The sequence below is a fragment of the Microchirus variegatus genome, assembly GCF_963457635.1.
Source record: "Microchirus variegatus genome assembly, chromosome: 3".
In the NCBI taxonomy this organism is placed as follows: Eukaryota; Metazoa; Chordata; class Actinopteri; order Pleuronectiformes; family Soleidae; genus Microchirus; species Microchirus variegatus.
Window position 1 is genome coordinate 407,501 of NC_139804.1, and position 17,500 is coordinate 425,000.

Genomic DNA, 17,500 nt, shown 5'->3' on the forward strand with positions numbered 1-17,500 from the left:
TAAAGTCTTTTTTTCCTTTTTGATTTAAATTCATGTTTCTTTATTTGTTTGTTTTTTCTTTGTTTATTTATTTCCATGTTCCTTTATTTGTTTGTTTTTTCTTTGTTTATTCTTTTGTGTGTTTGTTTATTTGTTTGTTGTGTCTTTGTGTGTGTCTGTGTTTGTTTATGCCTGTGTGTGTTTGTTTGTTTGTTTGTTTGTGTGGTGCAGGGCCAGCACTCTGTCAAACGCAGTGTCCTCTCTGGCGTCCACCGGCATGTCCTTCACTAAAGTGGACGAACGTGAGAAACAAGCGGCGCTGGAAGAAGAACAAGCTCGACTCAAAGCTCTGAAGGTTTTTTATCAAACACAACAACAATAACAACAACAACAAGAGCAGCAGATAAATAAACTTCTGTTTGATTTGTTTTATTCTCGCTCTGTGACTCAGGAACAAAGACTTAAAGAACTTTCTAAACGACCTTCGTTTGCCACCACTGACACATCACCAGTCTTCACCACCGGGGGCGCTATCAGCACAGCAGCAGCCATAGACCTCTTCTCCACAGCCAGCTGCTCCAACGGGTACCGCTCTCATTTTATTCATTTAAAAGTCCATTTTACAACAACAGGGTCAAAGGTCACGACTATAATCATAATAAATCAAATGACTTGTGTCTTCAGATCAGTGAAGATGGACGGTGACCTCTTTGACCTTCAGGCATCGTTTCAACCTCATCTTCACTCTGCAGCTTCTGCAGCTTCAGCTTCTTCAGCTTCAGCTTCAGCTTCAGCTTCAGCTTCAGCTTCAGCTTCTTCAGCTCTTCCACCAGCTACAGTCTGGTCAGGTGAGAAGATCTTCATCTTCATCTTCATCTTCTCTGCTCCTCGTCTGACTCTGACCTTCATCTTCTTCTTCTTCTTTCCTCGTCTCCTTGTCTCCTCTCCTCGTCTCCTCGTCTGTCTCCTTCTTTCCTCGTCTGTCTCCTTCTCTCCTCTTCTCGTCTCCTGTCCTCGTCTCCTCGCCTGTCTCCTCCTCTCCTCTCCTTGTCTCCTCGTCTGTCTCCTCCTCTCCTCGTCTGTCTCCTCCTCTCCTTGTCTCCTCGTCTGTCTCCTCCTCTCCTCGTCTGTCTCCTCCTCTCCTCGTCTGTCTCCTCCTCTCCTCATCTCCTCGTCTGTCTCCTCCTGTCCTCGTCTCCTCGCCTGTCTCCTCCTCTCCTCTCCTTGTCTCCTCCTCTCCTCGTCTCCTCTCCTCGTCTCCTCCTCTCCTCGTCTCCTCGTCTGTCTCCTCCTCTCCTCGTCTCCTCTCCTCCTCTCCTCGTCTGTCTCCTCGTCTGTCTCCTCCTCTCCTCGTCTCCTCTCCTCGCCTCCTGGTCTGTAGATCCTTTCACCTCAGCTGAAGGTGTAGATGGCTCCATTCCAAACCTGAACCCTTTCCTGTGTAAAGTGTCGTTGGAGGCTGCTCACACACCTGTGGTGTCTTCGTCTGATCCTCATGAGATGTTTGCTGGTAAACAGTTGTTTATGGTTTAGTCTGTTCTTCAACAACATCTTCACATCCTTCACTTCTTCACTGGTTTAACCTCAAACTGCTTCTTCCAGATCGTTATAATCCCTTCACTGACTCAAACTCACCTGTTTACAAACGCACAGTGAGGATAGAACACTCTGTCTCAGGTACGACCATCATCATCATCATCATCATCATCATCATCATCATCATCATGGAAGTGAAGAAGAACTAGAGTTTGACATTTGGGGAAAAACTCTGGTTCACCCCCTCAGTGGGTTGAGATCTATGTATATATATACATATACACATATATCTATATATATATATATATATAGATATATATGCTGATAAACTAAATTACAATAATATAAATATTTAGTGTTTTGTTTGAAGACACAAACTTAAAAGTGAGGAAATTTACCTTTTTCTCCAAATGTCAATCTGTCCCTTTAGGCCACGCCCCTTTACCTCCACTAACCCTACATTTTTGTCCTAACTCTACGTTTTGTGCGTTTGTGTGTAGCTGTGAGCGAAGTGTAGTGTGATTCTTCCTTATAATCAACCCTCAAAGTGTAGTGAGCTCTGATGCGGGCTTAAAATGAAGTGTAAGATAAAATTACCCATGATGCTTTGCAAATTCAGCGAGATTTTTCAACAAAGATGGCGGCCACATCTGCCGAGGATCTATTTCATTGTAATATATTTTCGCAAATAAGCACGTTACAATGTCAAAGTGTGTTGGAATATGTTGGTTTGATACACATCCAAAGGACCGTTGAACTTTAAACACTAATGTCAGAAAATAAGTGACCATTTATGAAAGCAGCTAGCTAACTAGCTAGCTAACTAGCTAGCGAGCAGCTATTAGCTGAGTGCTTCGAGAGAGTTTTCTTACCCTAACTAGCTCTGCTACATGTGTGTAGTGTTGTCAGTGTGTGGGTGTGTGTAGCGGCGTTCACATGAACACAAATACTCTGGACTTGTCAGATTTCAATCACATTCGTGATTTAGCGTTTACGAGGACGTAGAAAAACAAACGCAACGCGGCACGTTCGTTACGTTCACTGTGCTAATTTACATGCAGTGATGTCTTAATAACACTTTATTTACTGTTGAGGAAACTAAAAACCATGAGGATGTTTTAAGGTGAAGATGTTGAGACGGAGCTTTAACTTCGTCCTCCTTTAGTCAATGAACGTTCAAACTTTAAGACTTTGATACTTCAGTCAGCTGACGTCTTCCTGCCTGTCTCTCTACAAACACCTGTCTCTCTACAAACACCTGTCTCTCTACAAACACCTGTCTCTCTGTCTTCTGTTTCTGTGGTGTCAGATTCCTTCTGTGGTCCATCGTCATCATCGTCATCATCAGCAGCAGCAGCAGCAGCAGCGTCGTCTGCTCAGCAGCTGCAGCAGCAGCAGCAGCAGCAGCAGCAGCAGCAGCATCAGCAGACATCTTTCCCCTCTGAGTGTGCGACTGTCTCAGGTCTCTTCAGAGGTACTGAACAACTGTGATGAAGACGTTTGACCAGTGGGGGGCAGCGTTACACCTGATCACCACTGGTGTTAGCAGAACCAGGACGACAGTTTAAAGTGTGGACAGATGATGTGAATAATCTGAAACAAAATGGCCGTCCTGTGACGACAGTAACATTGAATGATAAGAAAACTGAGTTTGTTTTCACTGTTTTTTCATTAGTTCCTTTCAAAGACAAGAGTGTGATAGGGGGCGCTGTGCAGAAGTGGTTCTAATGTCTTACATTTGTTACCCTGACGTGGTCACAGTGTCACTTTAAACCTAACTGTGTTTAACCTCATGTGTCTCTTCTCTGCTCAAGGTTACCCAGCAGCACAGGCTCCGCCCCCTCAGCACTCACCTGGTCTACAGGTGGACTTTGAGTCTGTGTTTGGAGCAAACGCTTCAGGAGGAAACAGCTGCAGCACTGATGGTGACACTTATTATTACTATTATTATTACTTATTTACTTTATTTTGTCACTTATATATTTATATTTGATCACATATATATATATTTATATTTTGTCACATATATATTTCAGATATATATATATATATTATCGCATATATTTCATATATATATTTCTATTTTAGCACATATATTTCATATATATATATTATCACACATCTGAAATATATATGTGAGAAATATAAATATATATTTGTCACATATTTCAGATATATATTTATATGTTATCACATACATATATTTCAGATATAAAGTTATCACATGTATATATTTATATTTCAGATGTATATTTATATTTTGTCACATATATATTTATATTTTATCACATATTTCAGATATATATTTATATTTTGTCACATATATATTTATATTTTATCACATATTTCAGATATATATTTTGTCACTTATATATCTATATTTGATCACATATATATTTATATTTTGTCACATATATATTTATATTTGATCACATATATATATTTGTATTTTGTCACATATATATTTCAGATATATATATATATATATATATCACATATATTTCAGATATAAAGTTATGTTATCACATGTATATATTTATATTCCAGATGTATATTTATATTTATCCCATACATATATATATATACATATATATATATATATATTTCAGACATATCTGGAGGAATCCTCAAACCGACCGTGGCTGGTTCCAGCCTGTCGTCGTATCAACAGCCAGAGAAGCTGGTGTCAGACGACCTGGACTCTTCTCTGGCTAATCTCGCCGGCAGTGAGTTTGTTTACGGCTCTTTCATTTAAATCATTTCATTTAAATAAATACAGTTAAATTAATTTAATAACTAAAACACTCTAATTTGGATTTGTTCAAGACCTCGGCATCGGAAACGGAACGATGAAAAAGTAAGTGTTGACTCTTCTTCTTCATCATCATCATCATCATCATCATCATCATCATCAGGAGTTCATGTGTATTCAGAGCTAACGTGCTAACGTGCTAACATGCCGTGTGTTGTTCACGTGCAGCGACATCCACTGGAGTCAGCCGGGGGAGAAGAGGATGACGGGAGGAACCAACTGGCAACCGAAGGCAGCGCCGACCGCCACCTGGAACCCTGTCTCCATGGTAACACACACACACACACACACACACACACACACACACACACACACACATTATTGTACTTGCTGCATACTGAGGACCAGGTAAAAAAAATGCTGACAAAGTGAGGACCAGCAACACAATTACAAATAAAGAACTACTGGGTGCAGTACCATAACATGTCTGCAGGTGGAGCCCCAGAGCAAAAAGTGTGTGAAACACCAGGAAAACAGGTTTTTGTAGCAAATTGAGGATCTGTGTTAAAAACAGAGTATAACATGTTTACAACCTCAGGAAGTGATTTGAATGATAACAAAGTGAGGACCGGACAAAATGTCCTCACTTTGTAAAAATGTCCTCACTTTGTTGGTTAAAAAACCCTCACTGGTCCTCAGTATGCTGCAAGTACAAGAACAAGAACAAATATATATATATATATATTTAATTTTCTCCGTAAAACAGCCCTTAAACCACTTAAATGAATGAATGTGTTTTGTGTCCTCAGCAACCGTCAGTCATGACCTTCCCTGCGACCACGCCCACAGGCATGATGGGATACGGCGTGGTCAGTATTCAAACTAACTGTTGTTAGTTAAAGTGATGACGACACGTCAAACATGACAAATTAATACAAGGACACTTTTATGATTCTTCTTTAAAGCAAAACATTTTTTTACACAAACACTTTTATTTTGAAATTCTGTCAAATATTTATCATCACAAATCACTGAAAAGTAGCTTTTCTTTCCACTTGACCCCGCCCCCTCATGACCCCACCCTCTCCTGACCCCGCCCCCTCATGACCCCGCCCCCTCCTGACCTGAGGTCACATGACTCGTTTATTGATTTTATTTTCGTCATGTGACTGAGTTAAAAGAAGAAAGTCTTGTTTTCATGTGGATTTAAATGAATTATATTGTTAACATGTGGTCGAGTTATTTCAGGCTGTTTTTGTCCTTCATTCATTCATTCATTCATTCATTCATTGAGTGTTTCTAAAGTGTGAACGTGTGAATGTTCAGCCTCCACAGATGAGCTCCATGTCCATGATGACTCCTCCATCTATGATGTTCTCACAGTCTGCTGTTAGACCTGTTAACCCTTTTGGATCAGTGTCCAGTGCTCAGGTGAGAGGGTGAATGAGTGAGAGGGTGAGAGAGAGTGTGAGTGAGTGTGTGAGAGAGTGAGTGAAAGAGTGCGAATGAGTGAGTGTGGGAGTGAGTGTGTGAGTGAATGAGTGAGTGTGGGAGTGAGTGAGAGGGTGAGTGAGTGAGAGAGTGAATGAATGAGTGAACGAGTGAGTGAATGAGTGCGAATGAGTGAGTGTGGGAGTGAACGAGTGCGAATGAGTGAGTGAGTGAACGAGTGCGAATAAGTGAGTGAACGAGTGCGGATGAGTGAGTGAACGAGTGCGAATGAATGAGTGAGTGAACGAGTGCGAATAAGTAAGTGAACGAGTGCGAATGAATGAGTGAGTGAGTGAACGAGTGAGAATGAGTGAGTGAACGAGTGCGAATGAGTGAGTGAACGAGTGAGAATGAGTGAGTGAACGAGTGCGAATAAGTGAGTGAACGAGTGCGAATGAGTGAGTGAACGAGTAAGTGTGCGAATGAGTGAGTGAACGAGTGAGTGAGTGAGTGCTGTTCCGTGTTTGTCCACCGTGTGTCAGTGTGGTCACAGATGAAGCTGACTCCTCCCCCCTCCCTGACTCCTCCCCCTCAGCCATCAGCAGCCTCCAGTCCGTCCAGTCAGAGTCCTCTCAGAGGTCACGACCCCTTCGCTCACTTGTCTCTGAAGGACTTCTTATAGACGTCTTTGTCTTCAGGTACAAGAGCTTCTATGATTGGTCGGTGTTGTTGTGAGGGGGAGGAGCTTAGCTCACGCTCACTGTGTTTGTGTCTCTGCAGATTTTGTCCACGTGAAGACGAGGAAACGGCAAAGCTTTGTCCTCACACACACACACACACAGCGTCTGTCAGTAACCATGGTAACGGTGTCCTCACACACACACACACACAGGTGCAGCGTCTGTCAGTAACCATGGTAACCGTGTCAGAACGCTCTTTTCTCCCTCAGTAACTGGTCGTGGATCAGTTTGAAGAGACTTTGATGTTTATGTGTTTGGATGATGATGATGAAGATGATGATGATGATGAAGATGAAGATGATGAAGATCAGAAGACGCCGTGGCGTCACCAATCTCTAATGACGTTTACGCTCGTTTAGTTCTGGTCTTTTTTTACCGTGTTTACAGTAAACATTCCTCGTGTGTTTGTATTTATTTATGATTATTGGTTTAAGATGGAGGTAAAATATGAATAATATTAATAATAATTAATAATAATGTTATTATAATAAAGTTTGCAGGAAGTGCTAAAAAAGGACATGAGTTAGAAACAGATTATATAAAAACACTAATGATTCACTTTGTCTTTGTTTGTTCAACAGACGATAAGTTTGACTTCACACGTTCAGGCTGAGTTTGTTAGAGTCTGAGTCGATTAATCTGATGATTCTGATGAATTTGATGATTCTGATGATTCTGATGATTCTGATGAATTTGATGATCCTGATGATTCTGATGAATTTGATGATTCTGATGATTCTGTGCCTCGTGTTCAGTTTCTTCACCTGAAGCTTGTTTTGCTTTAAGCTCGACTGATGACTCTGATGCGTCGTTGACGTAGACTCTGGCGTGAAGTTGACGTAGACTCTGGCGTTGACGTAGACTCTGATGTTGACGTAGACTCTGTCATGACGTAGACTCTGACTCGTCGTTGACGTAGACTCTGACTAGTCGTTGACGTAGACTCTGACTAGTCGTTGACGTAGACTGTCGTTGACGTAGACTCTGACGTTGACGTAGACTCTGACGTGATGTGACGTGATGTAGACTCTGACCCGTTGTTGACGTAGACTCTGACGTTGTCGTAGACTCTAACGTTGTCGTAGACTCTGACGTTGACGTAGACTCTGACGCGTCGTTGACGTAGACTCTGACCCGTTGTTGACGTAGACTCTGTCGTTGACGTAGACTCTGTCGTTGACGTAGACTTGTGACGTGACGTGACGTGAAGTTGACGTAGACTCTGACGCGTCGTTGACGTAGACTCTGACGCGTCGTTGACGTAGACTCTGACGTGACGTGAAGTTGACGTAGACTCTGACGTGACGTTGACGTAGACTGTCGTTGACTTAGACTAACGTTGTCGTAGACTCTGACGTTGACGTAGACTCTGACGCGTCGTTGACGTAGACTCTGTCGTTGACGTAGACTCGTGACGTGACGTGAAGTTGACGTAGACTCTGATGTGATGTAGACTCTGACCCGTTGTTGACGTAGACTCTGTCGTTGACGTAGACTCGTGACGTGAAGTTGACGTAGACTCTGACGCGTCGTTGACGTAGACTCTGACGTGACGTGACGTGAAGTTGACGTAGACTATGACGTGACGTTGACGTAGACTCTGACGTGACGTGAAGTTGACGTAGACTCTGACGTGACGTTGACTGTCGTTGACTTAGACTCTTGACGTGACGTGAAGTTGACGTAGACTCTGTTGTAGACTCTGACGTTGACGTAGACTCTGACACGTCGTTGACGTAGACTCTGACGTTGACGTAGACTCTGACGTAGACTCTGAGACGTTGCTGTTGCTGCTGCTGCTGCTGCTGCTGCTGCTGCCTTCACTCTGAATGTCACACACTTGTTGTTCATGTTGCTCACATCTTTCCACACTGCTGGTCCTCAGCTGGGGGAGGGGGAGGGGGAGGGGGAGGGGGCGGGGCTACGAGCTACGCTAACGTAGAAGAAGAGTTGATGTAAAATAATAATATGTATAAAAGATGCAGAGGTTTGAGGAGGAGGAGCAGGAGGAGGAAGAGGAAGAGGAGGGGGAGGAGGAGGAGGAGGAGCGCTGTTGATCGGTGCTCAGTGTAAATAGAAACAGTGAGTGTTTGAGATCTTAAAGTGAAAGATGTTTGAAATATGAAAACAATTCAATCAAATCTGATTCAGGAGATTGTGATGTTTTCTTTATGTCATAGAATGTGTAGCAGACTGACGTCTTTTCTTTACAAATAAAAAGCAGCTTCCACAAAAACAACAAAACACTCTTTTCTTTTTCTATTTAAGATTTAATCTGAACTTTAACCTGAACTTTGAGTCTGGTCCTAATCTTTAATGACTGTTTGATATTTTACTTCATAACACTTTGACTAAATGTCCTCACATGGTTCATCAATGTTATGGTCCTCACAATGTTGTTTGTACAAGATCACACACACACACACACACAGGTTTGTGTGTGTGTGTGTGTGTGTGTGTGCGTGCGTGCGTGTTAAGTGGACGTCCTTCCACCCTCTGGGCTCTTTTTTTTCCCATCATCCTCTCTGGCTCTTGGTTGTTTTTTTGGGTAACACCCTTTTAACAAACAGACATGTGTAACCTGAGGACACCTGCTGGACACTGTCTGCTACTGCAGCTTACATCAGGATGAACTCACCCTCAAGCACATGTCACTTCAGTTCCTCCTCCTCCTCCTCCTCCTCCTCCTCCTCCTCCTCCTCTTCTTCCTCCTCCTCCTCCTCCCTGTCCTGTCCTGTCCACAGACTCAGTGCGTCCACCAGCTGCAGCAGAGACAGTAGAGACATTAAGGACAGTAGAGACATCAGAGGCTGTGCAGAGGATCGTCCATGTGTGTGTGTGTGTAAACTGTGTGAGGTAAGTCAAACTTTAATTATTAAAGTCAATTATTCATAAACGTGGTCACAGTCCAGAGTCACATGATTCAAACAGGAGTAACTTTATCGACACTGTGAAAACAAACATCTATGATCTGACGCTGAGACACTTTTGTTTAACTGAGGAAACTTTTATTATTATTATTATTATTATTATTATTGACTTCTATCATATATATTTGTGTAATTATTCCTGTTAAACACTGATGATGATGATGATGATGATAAAGTGAGAACATGAGACACTTTGTCTTTTGCTTCTCTGTTTTGTCACAAACCAGTTTCTTAAGTCAACACCAGACTCATTTAAATGTATAATGATGAAGGAACAACAGAGAAGTCACAGTGACTCACACTGTGTGTGTGTGTGTGTATATGTACTTATATATATATATACGTATATACATTATATACACATGTATTTGTATATACGCTGTACATGGATGGTAGTCTGAGGCTCAAACTTGTTTGTGTTTAACATTATTATATATTATTTTAATGGTCCAGTGTCTACGTTTTAGTGACATCTAGTGGTGAGACTGCAGATTGTAAAAAGGTTTCCATGGATACAGATCATGTGGGCGGAGCCACATTTCTTCTTCTTTGTTTGTGTCGTTGGCTTCTGCTTTAAATCACGAAAACTGAGTGAGACTCAATGTGAACGTTTTTTTATCAATGTGAACGTGTGTTTTGATCCTTGTGAACGTGTGTTTTGATCCTTGTGAACGTGTGTTTTGATCCTTGTGAACGTGTGTTTTGATCCTTGTGAACGTGTGTTTTGATCCTTGTGAACGTGTGTTTTGATCCTCGTGAACGTGTGTTTTGATCCATGTGAACGTGTGTTTTGATCCTTGTGAACGTGTGTTTTGATCCTTGTGAACGTGTGTTTTGATCCAGGTGAACGTGTGTTTTGATCCTTGTGAACGTGTGTTTTGATCCAGGTGAACGTGTGTTTTGATCCTTGTGAACGTGTGTTTTGATCCTTGTGAACGTGTGTTTTGATCCAGGTGAACGTGTATTTTGATCCTTGTGAACGTGTGTTTTGATCCATGTGAGCGTGTGTTTTGATCCAGGTGAACGTGTGTTTTGATCCATGTGAACGTGTGTTTTGATCCATGTGAACGTGTGTTTTGATCCAGGTGAACGTGTGTTTTGATCCATGTGAACGTGTGTTTTGATCCAGGTGAACGTGTGTTTTGATCCATGTGAACGTGTGTTTTGATCCAGGTGAACGTGTGTTTTGATCCAGGTGAACGTGTGTTTTGATCCAGGTGAACGTGTGTTTTGATCCATGTGAACGTGTGTTTTGATCCAGGTGAACGTGTGTTTTGATCCATGTGAACATGTGTTTTGATCCAGGTGAACGTGTGTTTTGATCCAGGTGAACGTGTTTTGATCCAGGTGAACGTGTGTTTTGATCCAGGTGAACGTGTGTTTTGATCCATGTGAACGTGTGTTTTGATCCAGGTGAACGTGTGTTTTGACCAAGGTGAACGTGTGTTTTGATTCATGTGAACGTGTGTTTTGATCCAGGTGAACGTGTGTTTTGATCCAGGCGAACGTGTGTTTTGATCCATGCGAACTTGTGTTTTGATCCAGGCGAACGTGTGTTTTGATCCAGGCGAACGTGTGTTTTGATCCAGGCGAACGTGTGTTTTGATCCATGTGAACGTGTGTTTTGATCCAGGTGAACGTGTGTTTTGATCCTGGCGAACGTGTGTTTTGATCCAGGTGAACGTGTGTTTTGTTCCAGGTGAACGTGTGTTTTGTTCCAGGCGAACGTGTGTTTTGATCCTGGCGAACGTGTGTTTTGATCCAGGCGAACGTGTGTTTTGATCCTGGCGAACGTGTGTTTTGATCCATGTGAACGTGTGTTTTGATCCTGGCGAACGTGTGTTTTGATCCAGGTGAACGTGTGTTTTGTTCCAGGTGAACGTGTGTTTTGTTCCAGGTGAACGTGTGTTTTGATCCAGGTGAACGTGTGTTTTGATCCAGGTGAACGTGTGTTTTGATCCAGGTGAACGTGTGTTTTGATCCAGGTGAAAATGTGTTTTGATCCTTGTGAACGTGTGTTTTGATCCAGGTGAACGTGTGTTTTGATCCTTGTGAACGTGTGTTTTGATCCTTGTGAACGTGTGTTTTGATCCATGTGAACGTGTGTTTTGATCCATGTGAACGTGTGTTTTGATCCATGTGAACGTGTGTTTTGATCCATGTGAACGTGTGTTTTGATCCATGTGAACGTGTGTTTTGATCCATGTGAACGTGTGTTTTGATCCATGTGAACGTGTGTTTTGATCCATGTGAACGTGTGTTTTGATCCATGTGAACGTGTGTTTTGATCCAGGTGAACGTGTGTTTTGATCCATGTGAACGTGTGTTTTGATCCAGGTGAACGTGTGTTTTGATCCAGGTGAACGTGTGTTTTGATCCAGGTGAACGTGTGTTTTGATCCATGTGAACGTGTGTTTTGATCCAGGTGAACGTGTGTTTTGATCCAGGTGAACGTGTGTTTTGATCCAGGTGAACGTGTGTTTTGATCCAGGTGAACGTGTGTTTTGATCCATGTGAACGTGTGTTTTGATCCAGGTGAACGTGTGTTTTGACCAAGGTGAACGTGTGTTTTGATCCAGGCGAACGTGTGTTTTGATCCATGCGAACGTGTGTTTTGATCCAGGTGAACGTGTGTTTTGATCCAGGCGAACGTGTGTTTTGATCCATGTGAACGTGTGTTTTGATCCAGGCGAACGTGTGTTTTGATCCAGGCGAACGTGTGTTTTGATCCAGGCGAACGTGTGTTTTGATCCATGTGAACGTGTGTTTTGATCCAGGTGAACGTGTGTTTTGATCCTTGTGAACATGTGTTTTGATCCATGTGAACGTGTGTTTTGATCCATGTGAACGTGTGTTTTGATCCAGGTGAACGTGTGTTTTGATCCATGTGAACGTGTGTTTTGATCCAGGTGAACGTGTGTTTTGATCCAGGTGAACGTGTGTTTTGATCCAGGTGAACGTGTTGTCATGTGATTTCTCTGACAGTGAAAGACGTTCTCTGTGAACGAGTGAAGACGAGGACGATGATCGACCTCAGTCACCTGACGGAGGAGGAACAGGAGATGATCATGATGGTGTTGAAGAGAGACGCTGATCTGAAGAGAGCTGAGGAGGAACGAGTCAGGTACACACACACACAGACACACACACACACACACACATGTTCTTCAGTGGGCCCACAGCAGAACCCTGTAGAACACCATGTTCTTCAGTGGGCCCACAGCAGAACCCTGTAGAACACCACATGTTCTGCTCCAGTTCTTCAGTGAACGAACAGTGAGTTATTTTCAGCTCATGTTTTTCTCATAATGAGATTTTGCAGATTTAATTTAAAGAGAAACAGAAAAGTCTTTGTTTGTCTGTAACAGAATAAACCAATCAGACGTCACCTGTTCAACCTGTGGGCGGAGTCACACATTCCTCACACACACACACACACTCACACCATAATAATAATAATAATAATAAAACTGTTTTTGTTTCCAGAGTAATTTTATTTTCCTTCGTTGATTTAATTTGAGTTTGATTGAAAAATATTCAGTGTTTTGTCTTCTGTGATCACATGAATTCATGTGATCATCGTTATGTGATCAAGTCAAAAATAAAGCAGATTATTATTCTCATGAGACGAGGAAATACAAATGTTCTATAATAAGATATGATCATATATAATAATATAATAATATATAATAATACATTTACAGATTTCACTGAAGTTTAAATAACAATATTCAAACGTGAGTTTCATGAAAAAACACAAATACATAAGAACATAAACACAAACATTGTAAAACACGAGGATTCATTGAAAATATATCAAATTTACTTTAATGCATCACCAGAGCCACGCCCACACTTTATTTAGGCTCCTCCTCCCTCCACCTCAAAGTAGGCGGGGTTTAACTGTTATTGATACAAATGTAACACTTTGATTAAATGAATTATAGTTTAATGAAGTTAGTTTTAATGTTTAAATGTGAACAAAATGAAGAGATGTTTAAAGACTGATTTAAAGATGATTTAAAGATGATTTAAAGACTGATTTAAAGATGATTTAAAGATGATTTAAAGACTGATTTAAAGATGATTTAAAGACTGATTTAAAGACTGATTTAAAGATGATTTAAAGACTGATTTAAAGATGATTTAAAGACTGATTTAAAGATGATTTAAAGACTGATTTAAAGATGATTTAAAGATGATTTAAAGACTGATTTAAAGATGATTTAAAGATGATTTAAAGACTGATTTAAAGATGATTTAAAGATGATTTAAAGACTGATTTAAAGATGATTTAAAGACTGATTTAAAGATGATTTAAAGATGATTTAAAGACTGATTTAAAGATGATTTAAAGATGATTTAAAGACTGATTTAAAGATGATTTAAAGATGATTTAAAGACTGATTTGACTGTGAACAGGAAGCTGGAGCGAGTCCTGACGCCTGAATCAGAGTCTGAAAACAAACTGAAGTTTCTGAGCGGTGAATGGTTTTATGAAGCAAAGAGTCGACGACACTTGGACAAAATCCACGGATCAGAAATAATCATGAACTCAATCAACTACAAGAAAGGTTTGTTCACTCATTCACTCACTCACTCACTCACTCACTCATTCATTCACTCACTCACTCACTCTTTCATTCACTCACTCACTCTTCTTCTACAGAAGGTTCTGTCAGATCAGATCGATCCAGAACCTCCAGCAGTCGAGGTTCTGACATCGTTGCTCCACCAAAACCTGCCAGATGTTTGGATCTAATGCAGCTGCAGGACAACAGGTATTCACTCACTCATTCACTCACTCATTCACTCACTCACTCACTCACTCACTCACTCATTCACTCGCTCATTTACTCACTCACTCATTCACCGTCTGTTACGCGTTCATACATGTGTTCATACACTCACACATTCATACATGTGTTCATACACTCACACGTTCATACATGTGTTCATACACTCACACGTTCACACGTGTTCATACACTCACGTGTTCATACACTCACACGTTCACACATGTGTTCATACACTCACACATTCATACATGTGTTCATACACTCACACGTTCACACGTGTTCATACACTCACACGTTCATACACTCACACGTTCATACACACATGTGTTCATACACTCACACGTTCATACACTCACACATTCATACACTCACACGTTCATACACTCACACATTCATACATGTGTTCATACACTCACACATTCACACATGTGTTCATACACTCACAGGTTCACACATGTGTTCATACACTCACACGTTCATACATGTGTTCATACACTCACACGTTCATACATGTGTTCATACACTCACACGTTCACACGTGTTCATACTCTCACACATTCATACATGTGTTCATACACTCACACGTTCACACATGTGTTCATACACTCACACGTTCACACACTCTCATGTTTTATTTGCAGCGATTGTGAAAAAGAGGTGAACGTAAACGTGGAAGTTCCTTCTCCGAGATCAGTGAGTCAAAATTCTCTCCTTTAAATCTTCACTTTCTTACATTTTCATCCCAAACGTTGATGATTTCTTCTGATTTCCAGCTCAGATCAAACCCTTTCAACAGAGCTTCACTCGTCGTCGTGGAAACGCCAGAAAATAACGAGCAGACGTCGACGCCCACTGAGACAGGTTTGACCTTTGACCTGAAGAAACTAAAGACTTTTATTCATTCAAGTTTAATTTGTAGATTTTAGTGTTTTATAAAAAAAATATTTTTTCCATGTTTGAGTTCAAACTCTTTACAAATAAAACAAAGTTTCCAGTGAAATGAATAAGAAACTTGTTGTTGAGTTAAAAGATGAAAGAGTTTGATATATTATATATAAATATATATATTATATATGATTCTGATGATATATGATGACTTTTATTAAGAATAAACCTGGAATAACAAAGATCTCTGATGACGTGTTTTCTCTCAGAAGTCAAAGCTCAAACTGTTTCCAGTCAGACGTCGGAGAACTCGTCGCTCTGTTTCAAACCGGTTCCAAAGAAGAGGACGTTTCTGTCCAGAGGTCAGTCAGACGTTAACGTCCTGCAGGGGGCAGACTTCCCTCTGAGGCCGACTCACCTGCTTCCTGCTCCGAGACCAAGTGTCCAGCGAGGATCCAGTTCTGAGGAAAAACCCGACCAAGATTCAGCTCCAGGTTTTAGTCGAGCCGACAGCTCTGCCGAGGAAAACTCCCATCAGCCACTGGGCCAAAACTCCCATCAGCCACTGGGCCAAAACTCCCATCAGCCACTGGGCCAAAGCTCCCATCAGCCACTGGGCCAAAGCTCCCATCAGCCACTGGGCCAAAACTCCCATCAGCCACTGGGCCAAAACTCCCATCAGCCACTGGGCCAAAACTCCCATCAGCCACTGGGCCAAAACTCCCATCAGCCACTGGGCCAAAGCTCCCATCAGCCACTGGGCCAAAACTCCCATCAGCCACTGGGCCAAAGCTCCCATCAGCCACTGGGCCAAAACTCCCATCAGCCACTGGGCCAAAGCTCCCATCAGCCACTGGGCCAAAGCTCCCATCAGCCACTGGGCCAAAACTCCCATCAGCCACTGGGCCAAAGCTCCCATCAGCCACTGGGCCAAAGCTCCCATCAGCCACTGGGCCAAAACTCCCATCAGCCACTGGGCCAAAGCTCCCATCAGCCACTGGGCCAAAACTCCCATCAGCCACTGGGCCAAAACTCCCATCAGCCACTGGGCCAAAGCTCCCATCAGCCACTGGGCCAAAACTCCCATCAGCCACTGGGCCAAAACTCCCATCAGCCACTGGGCCAAAACTCCCATCAGCCACTGGGCCAAAACTCCCATCAGCCACTGGGCCACGTCTCTCAGCCTTGGTCTCATATCAGTGAGGACGGAGACAAACAGTCAGTGGATTTTTCGTATTTCAACTTTTAACCAAATTAGTTTAAAAACTTTATTAAAAACATGTTTGTGATTTCAGATCTGCTGTTTATGAAGAAGAAGAAGAAAGAGAAGAAGAAGAAGAAGAAGGAGAAGAAGTCCTCTCAGAGTCAGACAGGGGGCGCCACAGCAGCAGTGTGGCAACCACAGCAAGGCACGAGGACCTGAGTCTGACGCAAAGCATTGTGGGTAAGTTCAGTCGCAGACACATATATAATATAATAATCTGTTGAAGGACGAGTGGAGACACTTTGGTCTCTTGTCTTCTTCAGATCCAGATCCTCCTGTTTCCTACGATCTCAACTACATCGAGAAGTCGAGTCAGCAAACGCAGAAGAAGACGAAGAAGAAAAATGTCTTCACGTTGTCCACTCAGGCCAGCAGTCCTACTGGGGACGGAGACTCCATCGCTAAGGTGCTGGACTGGTTCAGCCGCAGCTTAGACAGTCTGGACTTTGTAGGAACTGAAGAAGAACCACAGACGTCCACGAAGACCTCGGACAGACGTGAAGACACCAGCAGAGACAAAGACACTGTGGAATTTACACAAGCTAATGTGGCTAATCAGGCTAATCAAATCAGAGCATCGGACACAACAGACGACAAGGAACCGAGGACACAGGAAGTGGGAGATGAAGACCACGCCGAAGAAAACCAAACATCTAAAATCTCTCATCTGAAGACGTTCTGGGAGACAAAAAACATGGGTCCTAAAATACTCACGTCCAACAACCAAGGACAAAAAGTCTCATCAGAGAAAGACGAGGACGACGAGATCAAAGCTCACAGGACGTCTGAGATCCACTCTGATCCTGGATCAGACGACGAGGACAAAGACGACGTCAGTGAAGAGAATCCAGATCCTTCACTGCAGAGTCAGATCTTCACTGACGTCAAACACAGAGACACTGTAGACGCTGAGAGGCTTCACGTGGACCAAGACCATGTCCACAACAGCTCTGAGAAGAAGGTGCAGTCAAACATGTCCTCAAGACCAAAGGACAAAGACAAAGACAGAGTGGACACAGCAGAGAGAATCAAGCAGCTGAAGTCTTTCTGGGAGCAAGAGAGGAACAAACCCATCTTCTACTCACCTCCAACTCCAGACCACAGCAAAGCTCCTCGAGGTTCAAACCTGCAAAAACTCAACAAAAGATTCACAAAGTCTGAGTTTGATCTGAGCTCAGTGGGAC

The 17,500-nt window shown here is 42.3% G+C and overlaps 1 protein-coding gene across 1 annotated transcript in view; it reads left to right on the forward strand.

Moving 5' to 3' along the window:
• The window catches only part of picalmb (phosphatidylinositol binding clathrin assembly protein b), a 15,155-nt gene extending 8,522 nt beyond the window's left edge, over window positions 1–6,633 (forward strand). Inside the window, exons 11-24 of the mRNA XM_083886373.1 lie at window positions 211–334; window positions 431–564; window positions 664–770; window positions 1,361–1,489; window positions 1,582–1,656; window positions 2,825–2,989; window positions 3,330–3,440; window positions 4,125–4,241; window positions 4,342–4,372; window positions 4,496–4,595; window positions 5,077–5,136; window positions 5,594–5,698; window positions 6,294–6,396; window positions 6,479–6,633. Coding sequence (XP_083742499.1) covers window positions 211–334; window positions 431–564; window positions 664–770; window positions 1,361–1,489; window positions 1,582–1,656; window positions 2,825–2,989; window positions 3,330–3,440; window positions 4,125–4,241; window positions 4,342–4,372; window positions 4,496–4,595; window positions 5,077–5,136; window positions 5,594–5,698; window positions 6,294–6,380 — 1,345 coding nt within the window. The 3' untranslated portion in view covers window positions 6,381–6,396; window positions 6,479–6,633. The remainder of the gene's footprint in view (window positions 1–210; window positions 335–430; window positions 565–663; window positions 771–1,360; window positions 1,490–1,581; window positions 1,657–2,824; window positions 2,990–3,329; window positions 3,441–4,124; window positions 4,242–4,341; window positions 4,373–4,495; window positions 4,596–5,076; window positions 5,137–5,593; window positions 5,699–6,293; window positions 6,397–6,478) is intronic.
• The last annotated feature ends 10,867 nt before the right edge of the window (window positions 6,634–17,500 follow it).